The 14,889-nt window shown below is 47.8% G+C and overlaps 1 protein-coding gene across 1 annotated transcript in view; it reads right to left on the reverse strand.

Moving 5' to 3' along the window:
* NCAN (neurocan) overlaps positions 1 to 14,889 on the reverse strand; it is a 47,559-nt gene continuing 32,670 nt past the window's right edge. Inside the window, exons 7-12 of the mRNA XM_060275416.1 lie at positions 12,148 to 12,261; positions 10,919 to 11,077; positions 8,649 to 8,731; positions 7,950 to 8,094; positions 957 to 1,139; positions 1 to 140 (exon numbers count right to left, since the gene is read on the reverse strand). Coding sequence (XP_060131399.1) covers positions 1 to 140; positions 957 to 1,139; positions 7,950 to 8,094; positions 8,649 to 8,731; positions 10,919 to 11,077; positions 12,148 to 12,261 — 824 coding nt within the window. The remainder of the gene's footprint in view (positions 141 to 956; positions 1,140 to 7,949; positions 8,095 to 8,648; positions 8,732 to 10,918; positions 11,078 to 12,147; positions 12,262 to 14,889) is intronic.

Below are 14,889 nucleotides of genomic sequence, written 5' to 3' on the forward strand. Positions count from 1 at the left end.
TTAAAAGTAGTTCCCGTCTTCCTCCGTCCAGTCCAGCTTTGGGTGCTGCTTGAAGTGTTTCCTGCGGTCCTTGCGGGATTTGTGCTGGTGGTGTTTGTGGTGGCGGCGATGGTGGCGGCGGATTCGATGGGACCGTCTGGCTGGAAGGCGAAAGGGGGGGGGAAGAGGAAGAGATTTAGTTGCAAAGCTTTGCTAGGTTGTACTCCTAACACAATTCCTTCCTCCCCCCCCCCCCCCAGATCCATCTATGTTTCTCTCCTTCCTGCAAAGTTGGCCCATCTGAATGTTTTTCCCTCGGCTTTTGTCAGGGGAAGATAGCAAAACATTCCTAGAAACAAGAGATTCTGCAGATGTTCTATGAATGTCTCGGACACTGTAGAGCAGGCATCTCCAAACTGCGGCCCTCCAGATGTTTTGGCCTACAACTCCCATGATCCCTAGCTAACAGGACCAATGGTCAGGGGAGATGGGAATTGTAGTCCAAAACATCTGGAGGGCCAAAGTTTGGGGGTGCCTGCTGTAGAGCATATTCTCTTTCATTATCCATTGTACAATACAATGTGTGCTGTCCCCTCTTTTGGGTGGTCTGGCACCCCAGCAAGGTGAAAGTGTGGGATTCTGCCTCTCTGATGCTGACTCAAGAGCTTTATTAACTACAAACCCTGAAATTTGGGGTCCCCCCCCAAACCGGTGCCAAAGTTTTGAGCTTCTTTTGCGCCATTTTGTGCCACAAACCCTGGGGTTCAGACCAACTCTGGTTCCTGCCTTGTTGCAGGGGGTTGGACTGGATGACCCTCAGGGTCCCTTCCAACTCTACAATTCTATGAGTCTCAGAATCCTTTGGTGGTGGTGGTGATGAGGACCCTCAAAGAAAGGCGGTAGAAAGCCATGCTTAACGCACAGCCTCGGGTCGGAGGCGCGATGGCCCCACTGGAGCCGTCTCCCCGGGGACTCACGTTTTGTGCAAACGATTCTGGGCCTGTCCCAAGTCCCGTTGACGTGGCATTTGATGGTGGGCATGTGCCGTTGCAGGAAGCCTTCCTCGCACTGGTAGCGGACAGTCGCGTGCACACTGTACTTCTCTCGCTTCTTGCCAATGGGGAACGCATTCTCCACCGTGGGGGGAGGACCACACAGCACTGGAGGGGGAGGGTGCAAAAGGGCGGAGGAGGCCGTGAGAAATTCCCTTTCCTTTCACTTTCAATTTGTAGGCTGCCTTTCCACATTACTAGGCACAAGGCGGCTTACAACCCAGAATGCGGCAGCCAGACTGGGTGACCAGGAGCGGCCGCCGAGACCACATAACACCGGTCTTGAAAGATCTACATTGGCTCCCGGTACGTTTCCGAGCACAGTTCAAAGTGTTGGTGCTGACCTTTAAAGCCCTAAATGGCCTCGGTCCAGTATACCTGAAGGAGCGTCTCCACCCCCACCGTTCTGCCCGGACACTGAGGTCCAGCACCGAGGGCCTTCTGGCGGTTCCCTCGTTGCGAGAAGCCAAGTTGCAGGGAACCAGGCAGAGAGCCTTCTCGGTGGTGGCGCCAGCCCTTGTGGAACGCCCTCCCATCAGATGTCAAAGAGAAAAACAGCGACCAGATTTTTAGAAGACATCTGAAGGCAGCCCTGTTTAGGGAGGTTTAATGTTTAATAGATTATTTTATTTCATTTTTCTGTTGGAAGCCGCCCAGAGTGGCTGGGGAAACCCAGCCAGGTGGGCAGGGTATAAATAATAAATTATTATTATTATTATTATTATTATTATTATTATTATTATTATCATCATTATTATTATTACAAACTGAAGAAACAACAAAAGCGAAAGCGGAAATGTTCCTGTGGTAGGTTTGTTAAGATGAGTCCTGCAGGATGAGGCCAAAGGCTTGTCTGTCCAATCACAGGCCTCCAGGAACCCATAAGCAGGCATAAAAGACACTAGCCCTCTTTTGAGAGGAGGTGTGGTGTAGTGGTTAAAGTGTTGAGCCAGGACCAGGGAGGGCTGAGGGTTCAAATCCCTGCTCAGTCTTGAAGCTCATGTTAGGTGACCCTGCAGGCTAGTTGCTGCCTCTCAGCCTAACCTAATTAATTAATTAATAATTAATTAATTAATAATAATATGCTGCCCATCTGACTGAGTTGCCTCAGCCACTCTGGGCAGTTTCCAGCAAAAAATAAAAACAAAGTAAACATTAAAACCTTCAGGTGTCTTCTAAAAGTCAGGTGTCAAGGAGATAAAGATCTCCTTGACATCTGATGGGAGGACATTCCACAGGGAGGGAGCCACCACCGAGAAGGCCAGGATGAATGACGGGGATAGAGATGCTCCTTTGGGGACACCGGCACGCAGTGCATTGGGGGGAGGGGGACAGCCCTCTGGCCTGTGGATTAGACCTTGGCGCTGGATATTTTGCCAGAAACAGATACACTAATAATGATTTTTTATCGGCGCGCGCAGTTTTACCCATCTTTTTGACCTAGGGCAGCAAGTCTCATACGTTTGTTAGGGGGGACCTAGGCCTCTTCCTCTTTCCCCCTTGACCTCAAGGTTTTCAAGATGGAGGTGGAGGGAACAACCATTGTCACCTGCAATTCCTGTGCAATGTTTGTTTTCTTGCCAAAGGATGTGGGTAGCTACACTTGCAACAATTGCAAGTTGGTTGCCCTACTAGAAAACAAGGTTGCCCTTCTGGAAGAGAAGGTGCAGCAGCTTCAGGGGCGTGTATCTACGCTCCAGAGAATTAAAGAGCTGGAGCTTTTCTTGGATGCAGCAGAGCACACTGTCTGCACCAAGGAGGAGACAGGGGATCTCCCTGAGGAGGAGGTCAGTTCCCCAACACAGCAGCCAGATGTATGGAGGAACGTGACTCATAGAAGTAGAAGGCCCAGGGATCGCTCTGAGTGCTTAGAATTAAACAACCGTTTTGAAGTGCTCATGGAAGACGAGGAACAGACTCCACCTGAGGATCTCTCCCTCATCACAGTTGATGAGGAATATGAAGACGAGCAACCAAGTCAGTCCTCTGGAAATATGCAGGTAACCTTGGAAGGGACAGCACATAGAAGAATCCCAACCAAGCCTCTGAAGAGGCGTGTAGTGGTGATTGGGGATTCCCTACTGAGGGGTACAGAAGCAGTGATCTGTGGGCCTGACAAGATGTCTCGAGAGGTGTGCTGTCTACCTGGGGCCAAGATCAAAGATGTAACAGAACGGCTGCAAGGAATAATAAAACCCACCGACAAATACCCCTTCCTTTTGGTGCATGTGGGAACCAATGACACTGCAAGCCATAGCTTACAGAAGATCAAAAATGATTATGAGGCTCTGGGCAGGAAGTTGAAGCAATTAGATGCACAAATTGTCATCTCTTCTGTCCTCCCAGTTGAACGACATGGCCCAGGGAGAGAGGGAAAAATAGGGGAAGTGAACAACTGGCTTCGCAAATGGTGCAAACAGGAACGGTTTGGATTCCTAGATCACGGTCTGCAGTTTCTTGATGATGGACTTCTGGCAAGTGATGGACTGCACCTCACAAAAGTTGGGAGGAATGTTTTTGCCACAAAACTCAAAAACCTCATCAGGAGGGCTTTAAACTGACTTATGTGGGGGAGGGAGACAGTGGTCCTGAAGGTAGGAGTCTATCAAATGCTGAAGATGATCATCCAAATGTCAAGGACCAAATGGAGCAAGCAGCATGCAGACCTAGTGGTGGGACGAAAATATCCTTAAATAAGAGACATGGGGGAATGATCAACGGTCTTCAATGTCTGTATACTAATGCACAGAGCATGGGAAATAAACAAGATGAACTTGAGCTCTTGGTACAGCAAACTAAATATGACATAATAGGCATCACTGAAACCTGGTGGGATGAGTCTCATGACTGGAATGTAGTAATAGAGGGATACAATCTATTTAAGAGAAATAGACCAAACAGGAAAGGAGGAGGAGTAGCTTTATATGTTAGGGATATGTATACCTGTGAAGAGATCCAGGATTTAAAACTTCAAAGCCAAATTGAGAGTATCTGGGTCAAAATTAAGGGAGAGAAAAACAACAGTGATCTCATTGTGGGAGTTTACTATAGATCCCCAAGCCAAACTGAGGACACAGATGATGCCTTCCTGGAACAGATGGCCAAGCATTCCAAAGGAAGTGAGATAGTAGTAATGGGGGATTTCAACTATCCTGATATTTGTTGGATGTCAAACTCAGCCAAGAGCATAAGGTCGAACAGATTCCTCACTGGCCTTGCAGACAACTTCATTGTCCAGAAAGTGGGAGAAGCAACAAGAGGATCAGCCATTTTAGATCTGGTCCTAACCAATAGTGATGACTTGGTTAGTGGGGTAGAAGTGGCAGGATCATTAGGTGGGAGTGACCATGCTCTTCTGGAGTTTATTATCCAGCGGAAAGGAGCAACCAAGCATACTAAGGTCCAAATTCTAGACTTTAAGAAAGCCGACTTCAGAAAACTTAGGGAAACGCTGGGTGAAATCCCATGGACAGTAATACTAAAAGGGAAGGGAGTTCATGATGGTTGGGAGTTTGTTAAAAGGGAGATATTAAAAGCACAACTTCAGGCAATACCAATGAGACGGAAACATGGAAGGTGCCTAAAGAAGCCAGGCTGGCTATCTAAAGAACTTTTGACTGAGTTAAGATTTAAAAGGGATATGTACAAAAAATGGAAAAGGGGGGAAATCTCCAGAGAGGAATTCAAACATATAGCCAGCACGTGTAGAGACAAAGTCAGAAAAGCTAAAGCACAGAATGAACTCAGGCTCGCCAGAGAGGTTAAAAGCAACAAAAAGGGCTTTTATGGGTATGTCCGTAGCAAAAGGAAAAACAAGGAAACAGTGGGGTCACTCAGAGGAGAAGATGGTGAAATGCAAACAGGGGACAGAGAAAGGGCAGAACTCCTCAATGCCTTCTTTGCCTCAGTCTTCTCCAAGAAAGAAAACAACGCCCGACCTGAAGAATATGGAGCAGATGATTCAGCAGGGGAAACACAGCCCAGAATAAGTAAGGAGGTAGTACAAGAATACTTGGCTAGTTTAGATGTATTCAAGTCTCCAGGGCCAGATGAACTACATCCAAGAGTATTAAAAGAACTGGCAGAGGTGATTTCAGAACCACTGGCAATAATCTTTGAAAATTCCTGGAGAACAGGCGAAGTTCCAGCAGACTGGAGGAGGGCAAATGTTGTCCCTATTTTCAAAAAGGGGAAAAGAGAGGACCCAAACAATTACCGCCCAGTCAGCCTGACATCAATACCAGGAAAGATTCTAGAGCAGATCATTAAGCAAACAGTCTGTGAGCACCTAGAAAGAAACTCTGTGATCACTAAAAGTCAGCATGGGTTCCTGAAAAATAAGTCATGTCAGACTAATCTGATCTCATTTTTTGACAGAATTACAAGCCTGGTAGATGAAGGGAACGCTGTGGATGTAGCCTATCTTGATTTCAGCAAGGCCTTTGACAAGGTGCCCCATGATATTCTTGTAAAGAAGCTGGTAAAATGTGGGCTAGACAATGCTACCATTCAGTGGATTTGTAGCTGGATTACTGACCGAACCCAAAGGGTGCTCATCAATGGCTCCTCCTCATCCTGGAGAGTAGTGACTAGTGGGGTGCCACAGGGTTCTGTCTTGGGCCCAGTCTTGTTCAACATCTTTATCAATGACTTGGATGATGGGCTTGAGGGAATCCTGAGCAAGTTTGCAGATGACACCAAGTTGGGAGGGGTGGCTAACACCCCAGAGGACAGGATCACACTTCAGAATGACCTTAACAGATTAGACAACTGGGCCAAAGCAAACAAGATGAATTTTAACAAGGAGAAATGTAAAGTGCTACACTTGGGCAAAAAAAATGAAAGGCACAGATACAGGATGGGAGACACCTGGCTTGAGAGCAGTACATGTGAAAAGGATCTAGGAGTTTTGGTTGACCACAAACTTGACATGAGTCAGCAGTGTGATGCAGCAGCTAAAAAAGCCAATGCAATTCTGGGCTGCATCAATAGGAGTATAGCATCTAGATCAAGGGAAGTAATAGTACCACTGTATTCTGCTCTGGTCAGACCTCACCTGGAGTATTGTGTCCAGTTCTGGGCACCACAGTTCAAGAAGGATACTGATAAGCTGGAACGTGTCCAGAAGAGGGCAACCAAAATGGTCAAAGGCCTGGAAACGATGCCTTATGAGGAACGGCTTAGGGAGCTGGGTATGTTTAGCCTGGAGAAGAGAAGGTTAAGGGGTGATATGATAACCATGTTCAAATATATAAAAGGATGTCATATAAAGGAGGGAGAAAGGTTGTTTTCTGCTGCTCCAGAGAAGCGGACACGGAGCAACGGATTCAAACTACAAGAAAGAAAATTCCACCTAAACATTAGGAAGAACTTCCTGACAGTAAGAGCTGTTCGGCAGTGGAATTTGCTGCCAAGGAGTGTGGTGGAGTCTCCTTCTTTGGAGGTCTTTAAGCAGAGGCTTGACAGCCATCTGTCAGGAATGCTTTGATGGTGTTTCCTGCTTGGCAGGGGGTTGGACTGGATGGCCCTTGTGGTCTCTTCCAACTCTATGATTCTATGATTCTATGATTCTATGATTTACTGCAACTGTTGAGAGTGAATTTCTGTCCAATTACTACTGGTATTTGCTGATATTTTGACAGTTAATTTTATAGTGCTACTATATTCTAGCAGATACGTATTACTTTATTGGATACCGTATATTACTGATATATATTTATTGTGGATATATATGACTTATTTTAAACTCACAGATACCGTAAGTAGATAGCAAATTTATCCTACCAATATCACAAACATATCTGTGGAGAGCCTATAATGACTATTAACGCGCTAAGATACATACAAATAAAATGAAATTGCCAGCTCTCACCCACCAACACCCCACAGAATTGGAAGCCTGTATTTCTTGGGTAAACAGCTTGTGGTTAATGCAATTTCTCAGATAAGGAATGGGGTGGGCCTGGGCTTCAACAGTCCTAACAGCTTCATTTCCAAACACATTAATAAAGAGGAAATTGAGGTTGTCAAGGGAGAGGGCTTGAAGAGGGAAATGTTTCACCGCTGATGGCTTCCGTGGGTCGGGAAGCAGGCAAATTAAGATCCCAGAGGGCATGATTATGTGAAACTCGGCTTTAATTCTCTCTCTGCATTTCAAAAAAAATCAACAGCAGCAAAGAGTCCCAAGATTGAAAAGGTGATGGGTTGTACAACCGGGATTGCTCAGCTGGTTAGAGCACTGTGCTGATAATGGCAAGGTTGCAGGTTCGATCCCCCATGCAGGACAGCTGGGTGGACTAGATGACCCTCAGGGTCCCTTCCAACTCCACAATTCAATGATTCTATGCTTCTAATACTCTCATATCCTCATTCCTGACCATTGAGCAACGCTGCCTGCTGGGGTGGAGGTTGGAGTAGAATGGAGCCAGAGACATGACAAACAGGACAAAGAGTCAATAACGGACAGGGGCCAGGCAGAAGCAATCCTACAGAGGCAGTGTTGCATAGTGGTTAGAGTGCCGGACTAGAAGTTGGAAGAGACCAGAGTTCAAATCCTGACCCCCTTTCGGCCACGAAGCTCACACGTGCCATTCCCTGCCTCTCAGCCTAACCAGTGTTTCCCCAACGTGGGTCTCTGGCTGTTTTTGGACTACAACGCCCATTATCCTAGTGGGTCAGGGATGATGGGAATTGTAGTCCAAAAACCGCTGGAGACCCGAGTTTGGGAAACACTGGCCTAACCTACCTCGCAGGGTTGCTGTGGGCATTAAAGGAGAGGGGGAGAATGTGATGCATGTCGCCCTGAGCTGCTTGGAGGAAAAACGGGAAACTCTGCCTTCCTCTCCTTACCTAATAAGAGAATGGGGCGGGGCCTATCCACACGCCAATGGCCAATCAGGGAAAGGGGAGAGGGTTTACCTGTATCCTTTTTGCAGACGTAGGGCAGGTTGTAATTGCAAGGGACGTCATTCCACTTCCCGGTCTCGTGGGACACCAGCACCACGCAGTCCTCGCCTCCAGCGAAAAAGTTGTCCGGCTGGTTCTGGCGCCAGTTCTCGTATTGCTAGCCAACAGCAGAGGGCGACAAGGAGTTAGAAGCAGACAGAACAAGGGGATGGGCTAGAGGACCCTTTAGGTCCCCCTTCCAACTCTGCAATTCTCTAATTCTAGAATACAAAGAGGCACTCAGGGTGGGCGTCACCGTCACCACCAGGTAGGAGCAAATCTCTCTGTTTCATTTTTGCTCTTTGTAAAATCTGAAGTGCCATTTGCAAATTTAACAAGGACAAGAGAGAGAGAGAGAGAGAGATAAAACAAAATTAAAGAGAAATTTTTGTTTTGTTTTTAAAATGATAATGATGTAATGTAACTTTGGAACTCCCTGCCTATTGACACCAAGCAGCCGCCTTTGCTGTACCCTTTTCAGCAGCTGCTAAAAGCGTGTTTGCATAGCAAAGTCGAAATGTTGACGTGTGTTTTAATCCTTTTTTTAAAAAGAAGAAGCTTAGGGTTGATTTTATTTTTTTCAAAGGTTTTAAATAGTCCGTCCAGCTCAGTATTGCTCAGGGACAGCCGGCCCGGCTCCCCTGCCCTTTCCACCAGTCCGGTGTTGCTCACCAGTCCAGTGTTGTCTGTCCACTGGAAATCCTGTTCCACAATGCGGTCGTTCAAGCCAATCCATGTGTTCTCCTGTCCAAAGCCTGCATGGAAAACAAGGAGTTGAGTGGACACGGGATGCAGAGGAGGAGGAGGAGATCATGGCTGCAAACTGTGACGGCTACTTTCCACACCTGCTCTCGTAGGGAGTCAGTCTCCAAAGTGCCACTGACTGGGAATTGCAAGAGGGGTGGAATTTGCTATTCAGAGGGGGGGGGATCCCCACTGGGGTGCATCTGGGGGTCCTGAAGCTTGAACTGCCATGGTGCAGCTTTGCATCCAGCAACGAGGGCTAGGCAACCACGAGGGATGGGTGATATATCACCCCAAACAGGTTTGAAGTCCATATCGTGATACCCTTACCTTCCAAGTCCCGCAGAATCCGGGACCGGCAGCTGTGCGTCGAAGTAACTTCCGGTGTCGCTTTGCCCTGCTATGGGCACCAAAAACGGCCACCGCCGGCTTCAAAAGTCGCTTCTACGCATGACCGGAAGTGCGTCGATGCAACTTCCAGTGTCACTCCGCCCATCTATGGGCACCAAAATGGCTGCCGGCGGCACCGGAAGTCGCGTCTACGCACTTCCGGACATGCGTAGATGCGACTTTTGAAGCCGGCGGCGGCCATTTTTTGTGCCCATAGAAGGGCAAATCAGAAAAAAATGGCCGCCGGCAGGAGAAAATAACGGAGAAAAATGGGAGACGAAGTGATACGGGGGACCACCGGGAAAAGGTAAGTAAAAACGGGGGTTTCCCGGGGAAAACGGAGTACTTGGCAGCTATGGATACCAGTTCCATAATTTTTGACCTGGCAATATATCATGAATCATGATGTGTGTGCACAATGTGAAAAGCTATTTGTTGCTTACTGTTGTAACCATTGTTTTCTCAAAACTTATCTTCTGCGCAATGAAAATAAGTCTCTCCTATTAGGAGAGTCTCTCCTATTAGGAATGATAAATGAAGAGATATCCAAACAGGATGAAAAGGTATTTCTGTATGCAGGGGCAGCGGCAAGAATTTTAATTGCCAAATTATGGAAAAAGCAAGAAATCCCTAGTATTAGAGACTGGCAAGAAAAGGTGATTAGCTATGTAGATCTGGCAAAATTGACAAATTCAATCGGGGGGGGGGGGTTAGCATCAAGAAATGTAATTACAATTGGGGAAAATTTGGGGAGTATCTGAAAAGACTTGGGTTTAATTCTAATATTCTGTAGTCATTCCAAGATGGAAAGTTAAGGAAAGCAGTATATAGGTCAACGACTTAACAGCCCGGGACAAAGACAAGCGGAAGTCGACTTATAGAAGAACCGGCAAGATGCTAGATTAGAAGATAAGTAATGATAAGTATTAAGATGTGAGTTAATCGAAGTAAATATATAGGCTTGATATTCGATAGAAGATTTTGATTTTTGTTGATATTGTTAATATTGTTTTGTGATGTTCAGTATTTTATTTTATTTTATTTTGTTTGTATGTTTTTATTTTGTATGGTCAATTTGAAATCTCAATAGAGGTATTTTAAAAAGAAGAAGAAGAAAATAAATAAAAACAGTACTAAAAATAAAAAATAATGATGCGGGGAAAGCCGTGAAGCCAGCCTACGCCTCTCAATAGTTCAATAGCTCTGCCTTGAGATCCAACTCTACGATTCTGTCATGATATTTGCTAGAGAGCAACACAGCAGAGAAGGCCTGTTTCCTCACATGCCCGGCCTGTGAGATTCCCATTGGTACATTGCTTGGAGATTGATTGATTGATTGATGATTGATCCATTTTTTTTAAAAAAAAGAGTAAATTGATTAACCGATTTTAGAAATTTAGATTCTATGTGCTCTAAGGACGTCAAATTAGGAAAGAGACCTAGTTGGGCACCATATAAGAGGGGCTATAGACATGGCTTCAAATAATTTCAGTGGTGCCGGTGTAGAACAGTCTCTTTTGGATCTAAAGAGTTTTTGTATAGCCAATGAGCTCCTCTGAGCATTGCTAGAAACATGCGCTTTTCTGCAATTGATGTCCTTTGCTTTGATACTGGTGATTGACCGTAATAAAACACGGTGATTGCTTTGATACGGTGATTGACCGTAATCGCTTGATTAAGCGATTTATACATTCTTTTGAAAACAATTAAATCAGGCTCTTACTTGGGATTCTTCCCCCTGGCTGCCAGCCGTGGGGCACCTCCTTCTCTCCCATCCCCACCCCCGGCCCCCTGGACTGCCAACCTACTATTGATGAAGTTGTGCTCCTCCCATGAATGGATGCTGGTCAGGTGACCCGACCGGTGGCGGCAATCCCTCTCTGCGTCCTCCCAGGAGCGTCGGTGGGCGAAGTAACGGTAGCAGTGGCCTTGGAACTTGTTCCAGTTGTGGTCGCAGCCCTCTGTGTCTGAGCGGGAGAGAATTGAGAGTGAGAATCGGCAGAGGAGCCCTGGGAGTTGACACTCGTCTAAGGCGAAGCGCGGGCGCCCTGTGGGCGATTAGCAACTGTATGGCAATTGGCAATGATACGCCCTGTGGAGGAGGGAGTGTGGGAAGGCTGGGGAAACTCCTTCTTCTTCTTGATCCTAAGCATTTTAAAACCACGTTTCTGTGCGCTGCTCTGGTTCGCCAGAAGCAGCTTATTCCTGCTGGCCACATGATCCGGAAGCTGTCTGCGGACAAATGCCGGCTCCCTCGGCCAGTAAAGCTAAATGAGGGCTGCAACCCCAGAGCTGTCCGCGACTGGACCTAATGGTCAGGGGGTCCCTTTACCTTTTAAGTACCATTAGTGGGACACGGGTGGCGCTGTGGTCTAAACCACAGAGCCTAGAGCAGGCATAGGCAACCTTGGCTCTCCAGATGTTTTGGAACTACAACTCCCATGATCCCTAGCTAACAGGGCCAGTGGTCAGGGATCATGGGAGTTGTAGTTCCAATGCCTGGCCTAGGGCTTGCCGATCAGAAGGTCGGCGGTTCGTATCTCCTAGGTACCGCTCTGGCGGGAAGGTAAACGGCGTTTCCGTGTGCTGCTCTGGTTCGCCAGAAGCGGCTTTGTCATGCTGGCCACATGACCCGGAAGCTGTACGCCGGCTCCCTCGGCCAATAATGTGAGATGAGCGCCACAACCCCAGAGTTGTCTGTGACTGGACCTAACGGTCAGGGGTCCCTTTACCTTTACCTAAGTACCATTAAGTTCAATAGGATTTACGGTCTGATCATTCTCACAGTTTCCAGTATTATTATTACTACTACTACTACTAATACTATTACTATCATTCTGCCTTTTTCCCTGACAGGGCCCCAAGGCAGCTTACTGCCAAAATCTTATTTCATTCCATTTTTCTGTCGCACCTTTTCCCTGTACAACAACCCTGCAAGGTAGGTTGCAATTGGCTCAAGGTGACTGGTGTAGAATAGGATGTCCATATTTTCACCGAAGAAACACTGGGGCAGAGGGAAGGGGCTCCCCGCTCTCACCTCGGTCGCACAGGCTGCCTCCGTAGCTGGGCAGGCAAAGGCAGACGAAGGAATTGATCTCATCAATGCAGGTCCCTCCATTCTGGCAGGGGCTGGACAAACAGTCGTCAATATCTGTATGGGGAGGAGGAAAGAGGAGACCAATATTGGGGGGGGCACTGGCGAGGAGTGTGGCCTTGAGAGAAGGGGCGTGCCTCACACAGAGCCCCAGTGGCCATGCGTTTGTGGGTCGTCCCCCCCCCCCGGTCTAACTGCAACTTTAAAAATAAAGCTAAGGTCCTAGTCCTCATTATTGTGATTTTGAACAGCAACGCAGGGAGCTGCCTTCTACCGAGCGAGAGGGGGTGCAGCCTGATGGGAATCCTGTGAGGGCCACTCGGGGAGGCTGTGAGGGCCACAATTGGGATCCTGGCCCTGAGGCAGTCCACCCCTGATGTAAATCTCTGCCACCCTGAAGCTGCCTTTTGACTCTGACCATTGGTCCAGCCAGCCTGCAGCCATACAGATGGGGCAACAGATGGCCAACTGTCATGGATGCTTCAGTTCAGATTCCTGCATTGCAGGGGGGTGGCCTAGATAATCTCTGGGGATCCCTTCCAACTCTACAATTCTAGGATTCTAAGACTCTTAACAGATCCCACTGGTCTCGGGGAAAGAGAGGCCACTTCCTATCTTCTTAGCATAGAATCATAGAATTGTAGAGGGACCACGAGGGTCATCGAGTCCAACCCCAAACTTTTGACCAACTGGGGCTCGAACCCACGACCCTGAGATTCAGAGTCTCATGCTCTGCTGACTGCTATCCCAGAGATCCTGTGAGCCACAGCAGCCTGGCAGGAGGGGTGTGTGTGTGTGTGGCGCTCCACACCTCTCTATCTGGCCCTTGAGGCTTCTCCCAGGCCACCCTCCTGTGGTTGCCACCTCCATGAACCAGGCTCCCTTTAGCCCTGGAAAGAGTCAGATCTCCTGCCCCTGCCTTGTGCGAAGTGTGTGAGCTTTCGCACGTCCGTCAGGTGTGCGTGGGTGGCCCTGGATGTGCTGGTGCATACCAAAAGCGGGATTGTGGCAGCCTTAATTTTCCTCTTTGGATGCAGCTGGCTGCCTCCTGTCAAAGCCCAGATGGGCTCTGAGCCTCTGTCAGGAGCTGAGCTCAAAGCTGCTCTTCAGATGCACAGCCGCCTCCTCCTTTCTTCTGTTCACAGCCTCACACGGCATTTAATGAGAACATCAGGAGAGCCTGCAGGATCAGGCCAATGGCCCATCTGGCCCAGCAGCCTCTTCTCGCAGTGGACAACCAAAGGCCTTTTCTTTTATCTGTCCTGAACTTTCCAGCATGTACCGGTAGCTTCAAAACCATGCAATCATAGAATTGCTGGAAGGGGCCACGAGGGTCATCTAGCCCAACCCCCCCCCCCCCGCTATGCAGGAATCTTTCACCCTGGCGCCTTTTCCCTCTGAAGGGACACCCTTCCTCCGAGTGGACCCACTGAAGTTGAACAGCATCAGCTGGGTGTCACCTGGAAGATGGTACAAGTTGGTTTTCTCCTGCTCCAGAGGGATAGGACTCGAACCCGTGACTTCAAGTTACAAGAAAGGAGATTCTAGCTAAACATCAGGAAAAACTTTCTGACAGTAAGAGCCGTTCGAGGAACGGTATTCCTCAGGAGGTTTTTAAGCAGAGGTTAGAGGGCCATCTGTCATGGATGCTTTAGCTGAGATTCCTGTATTGCAGGGGGTTGGACTAGATGACTCTTGGGGTCCCTTCCAACCAGTGCCGGATTTACACATAGGCTAGGTGGCGCTGTGGGCTAAACCAGTGTTTCTCAACCAGTGTGCCTCCAGATGTTTTGGGACTACAACTCCCATCATTCCTGACCACTGGTCTTGCTAGCTAGGGATGATGGGAGTTGTAGTCCCAAAACATCTGGAGGCACACTGGTTGAGAAACACTGGGCTAAACCACTGAGCCTAGGGCTTGCTGATCAGAAGGTTGGCGGTTCGAATCCCTGTGACGGGGTGAGCTCCTGTTGCTTGGTCCCAGCTCCTGCCAACCTAGCAGTTCGAAAGCACATCAAAAATGCAAGTAGATAAATAGGAACCGCTATAGCGGGAAGGTAAACGGCGTTTCCATGTGCTGCTCTGGTTGGTCAGAAGTGGCTTTGTCATGCTGGCCACATGACCTGGAAGCTATACGCCGGCTCCCTCGGCCAATAATGCGAGATGAGCGCGCAACCCCAGAGTCGGTCACGGCTGGACCTAATGGTCAGGGGTCCCTTTACCTTTGCCTTTAAACAAGCTATAGCTTAGGACTCCACTCTCTTGGGGGCCCCCCGGAAAAAATTAAAGAAAAAAAACTGGATGTACATTCCCAAAATATAAGATAAAAAAACCAAATAAAATAAAACCTACGTACAGCAACAGTGTTTTGTGTTGTGTAGGCTCCTATTTGTTATGTGCAAATGGCTTTAGATACCTATGAGGTCCATAAATGACCATATGGCATATATTCAACACAAAAAAGTGACAATTTGTTGTTGACAAAGGGGAGCTGGATATTTAAAGGGCCCCATTACCTTCAGTAGCTGAGGGCCTCATCAAACCCAAATCCGGCCCTGCTTCCAACTCTGCAATTCTATTATTTCATTTGCACCCACTACCCCCACTGTAAAGCCCTCTTTTATCCATTTTCTGAGAGAGATGGATCTTTCCTCCAGTGGTTAGAAAGTTGTCAGCCCACAGCAT

Source organism: Zootoca vivipara, chromosome 6 (assembly GCF_963506605.1).
Source record: "Zootoca vivipara chromosome 6, rZooViv1.1, whole genome shotgun sequence".
Taxonomy (NCBI): Eukaryota; Metazoa; Chordata; class Lepidosauria; order Squamata; family Lacertidae; genus Zootoca; species Zootoca vivipara.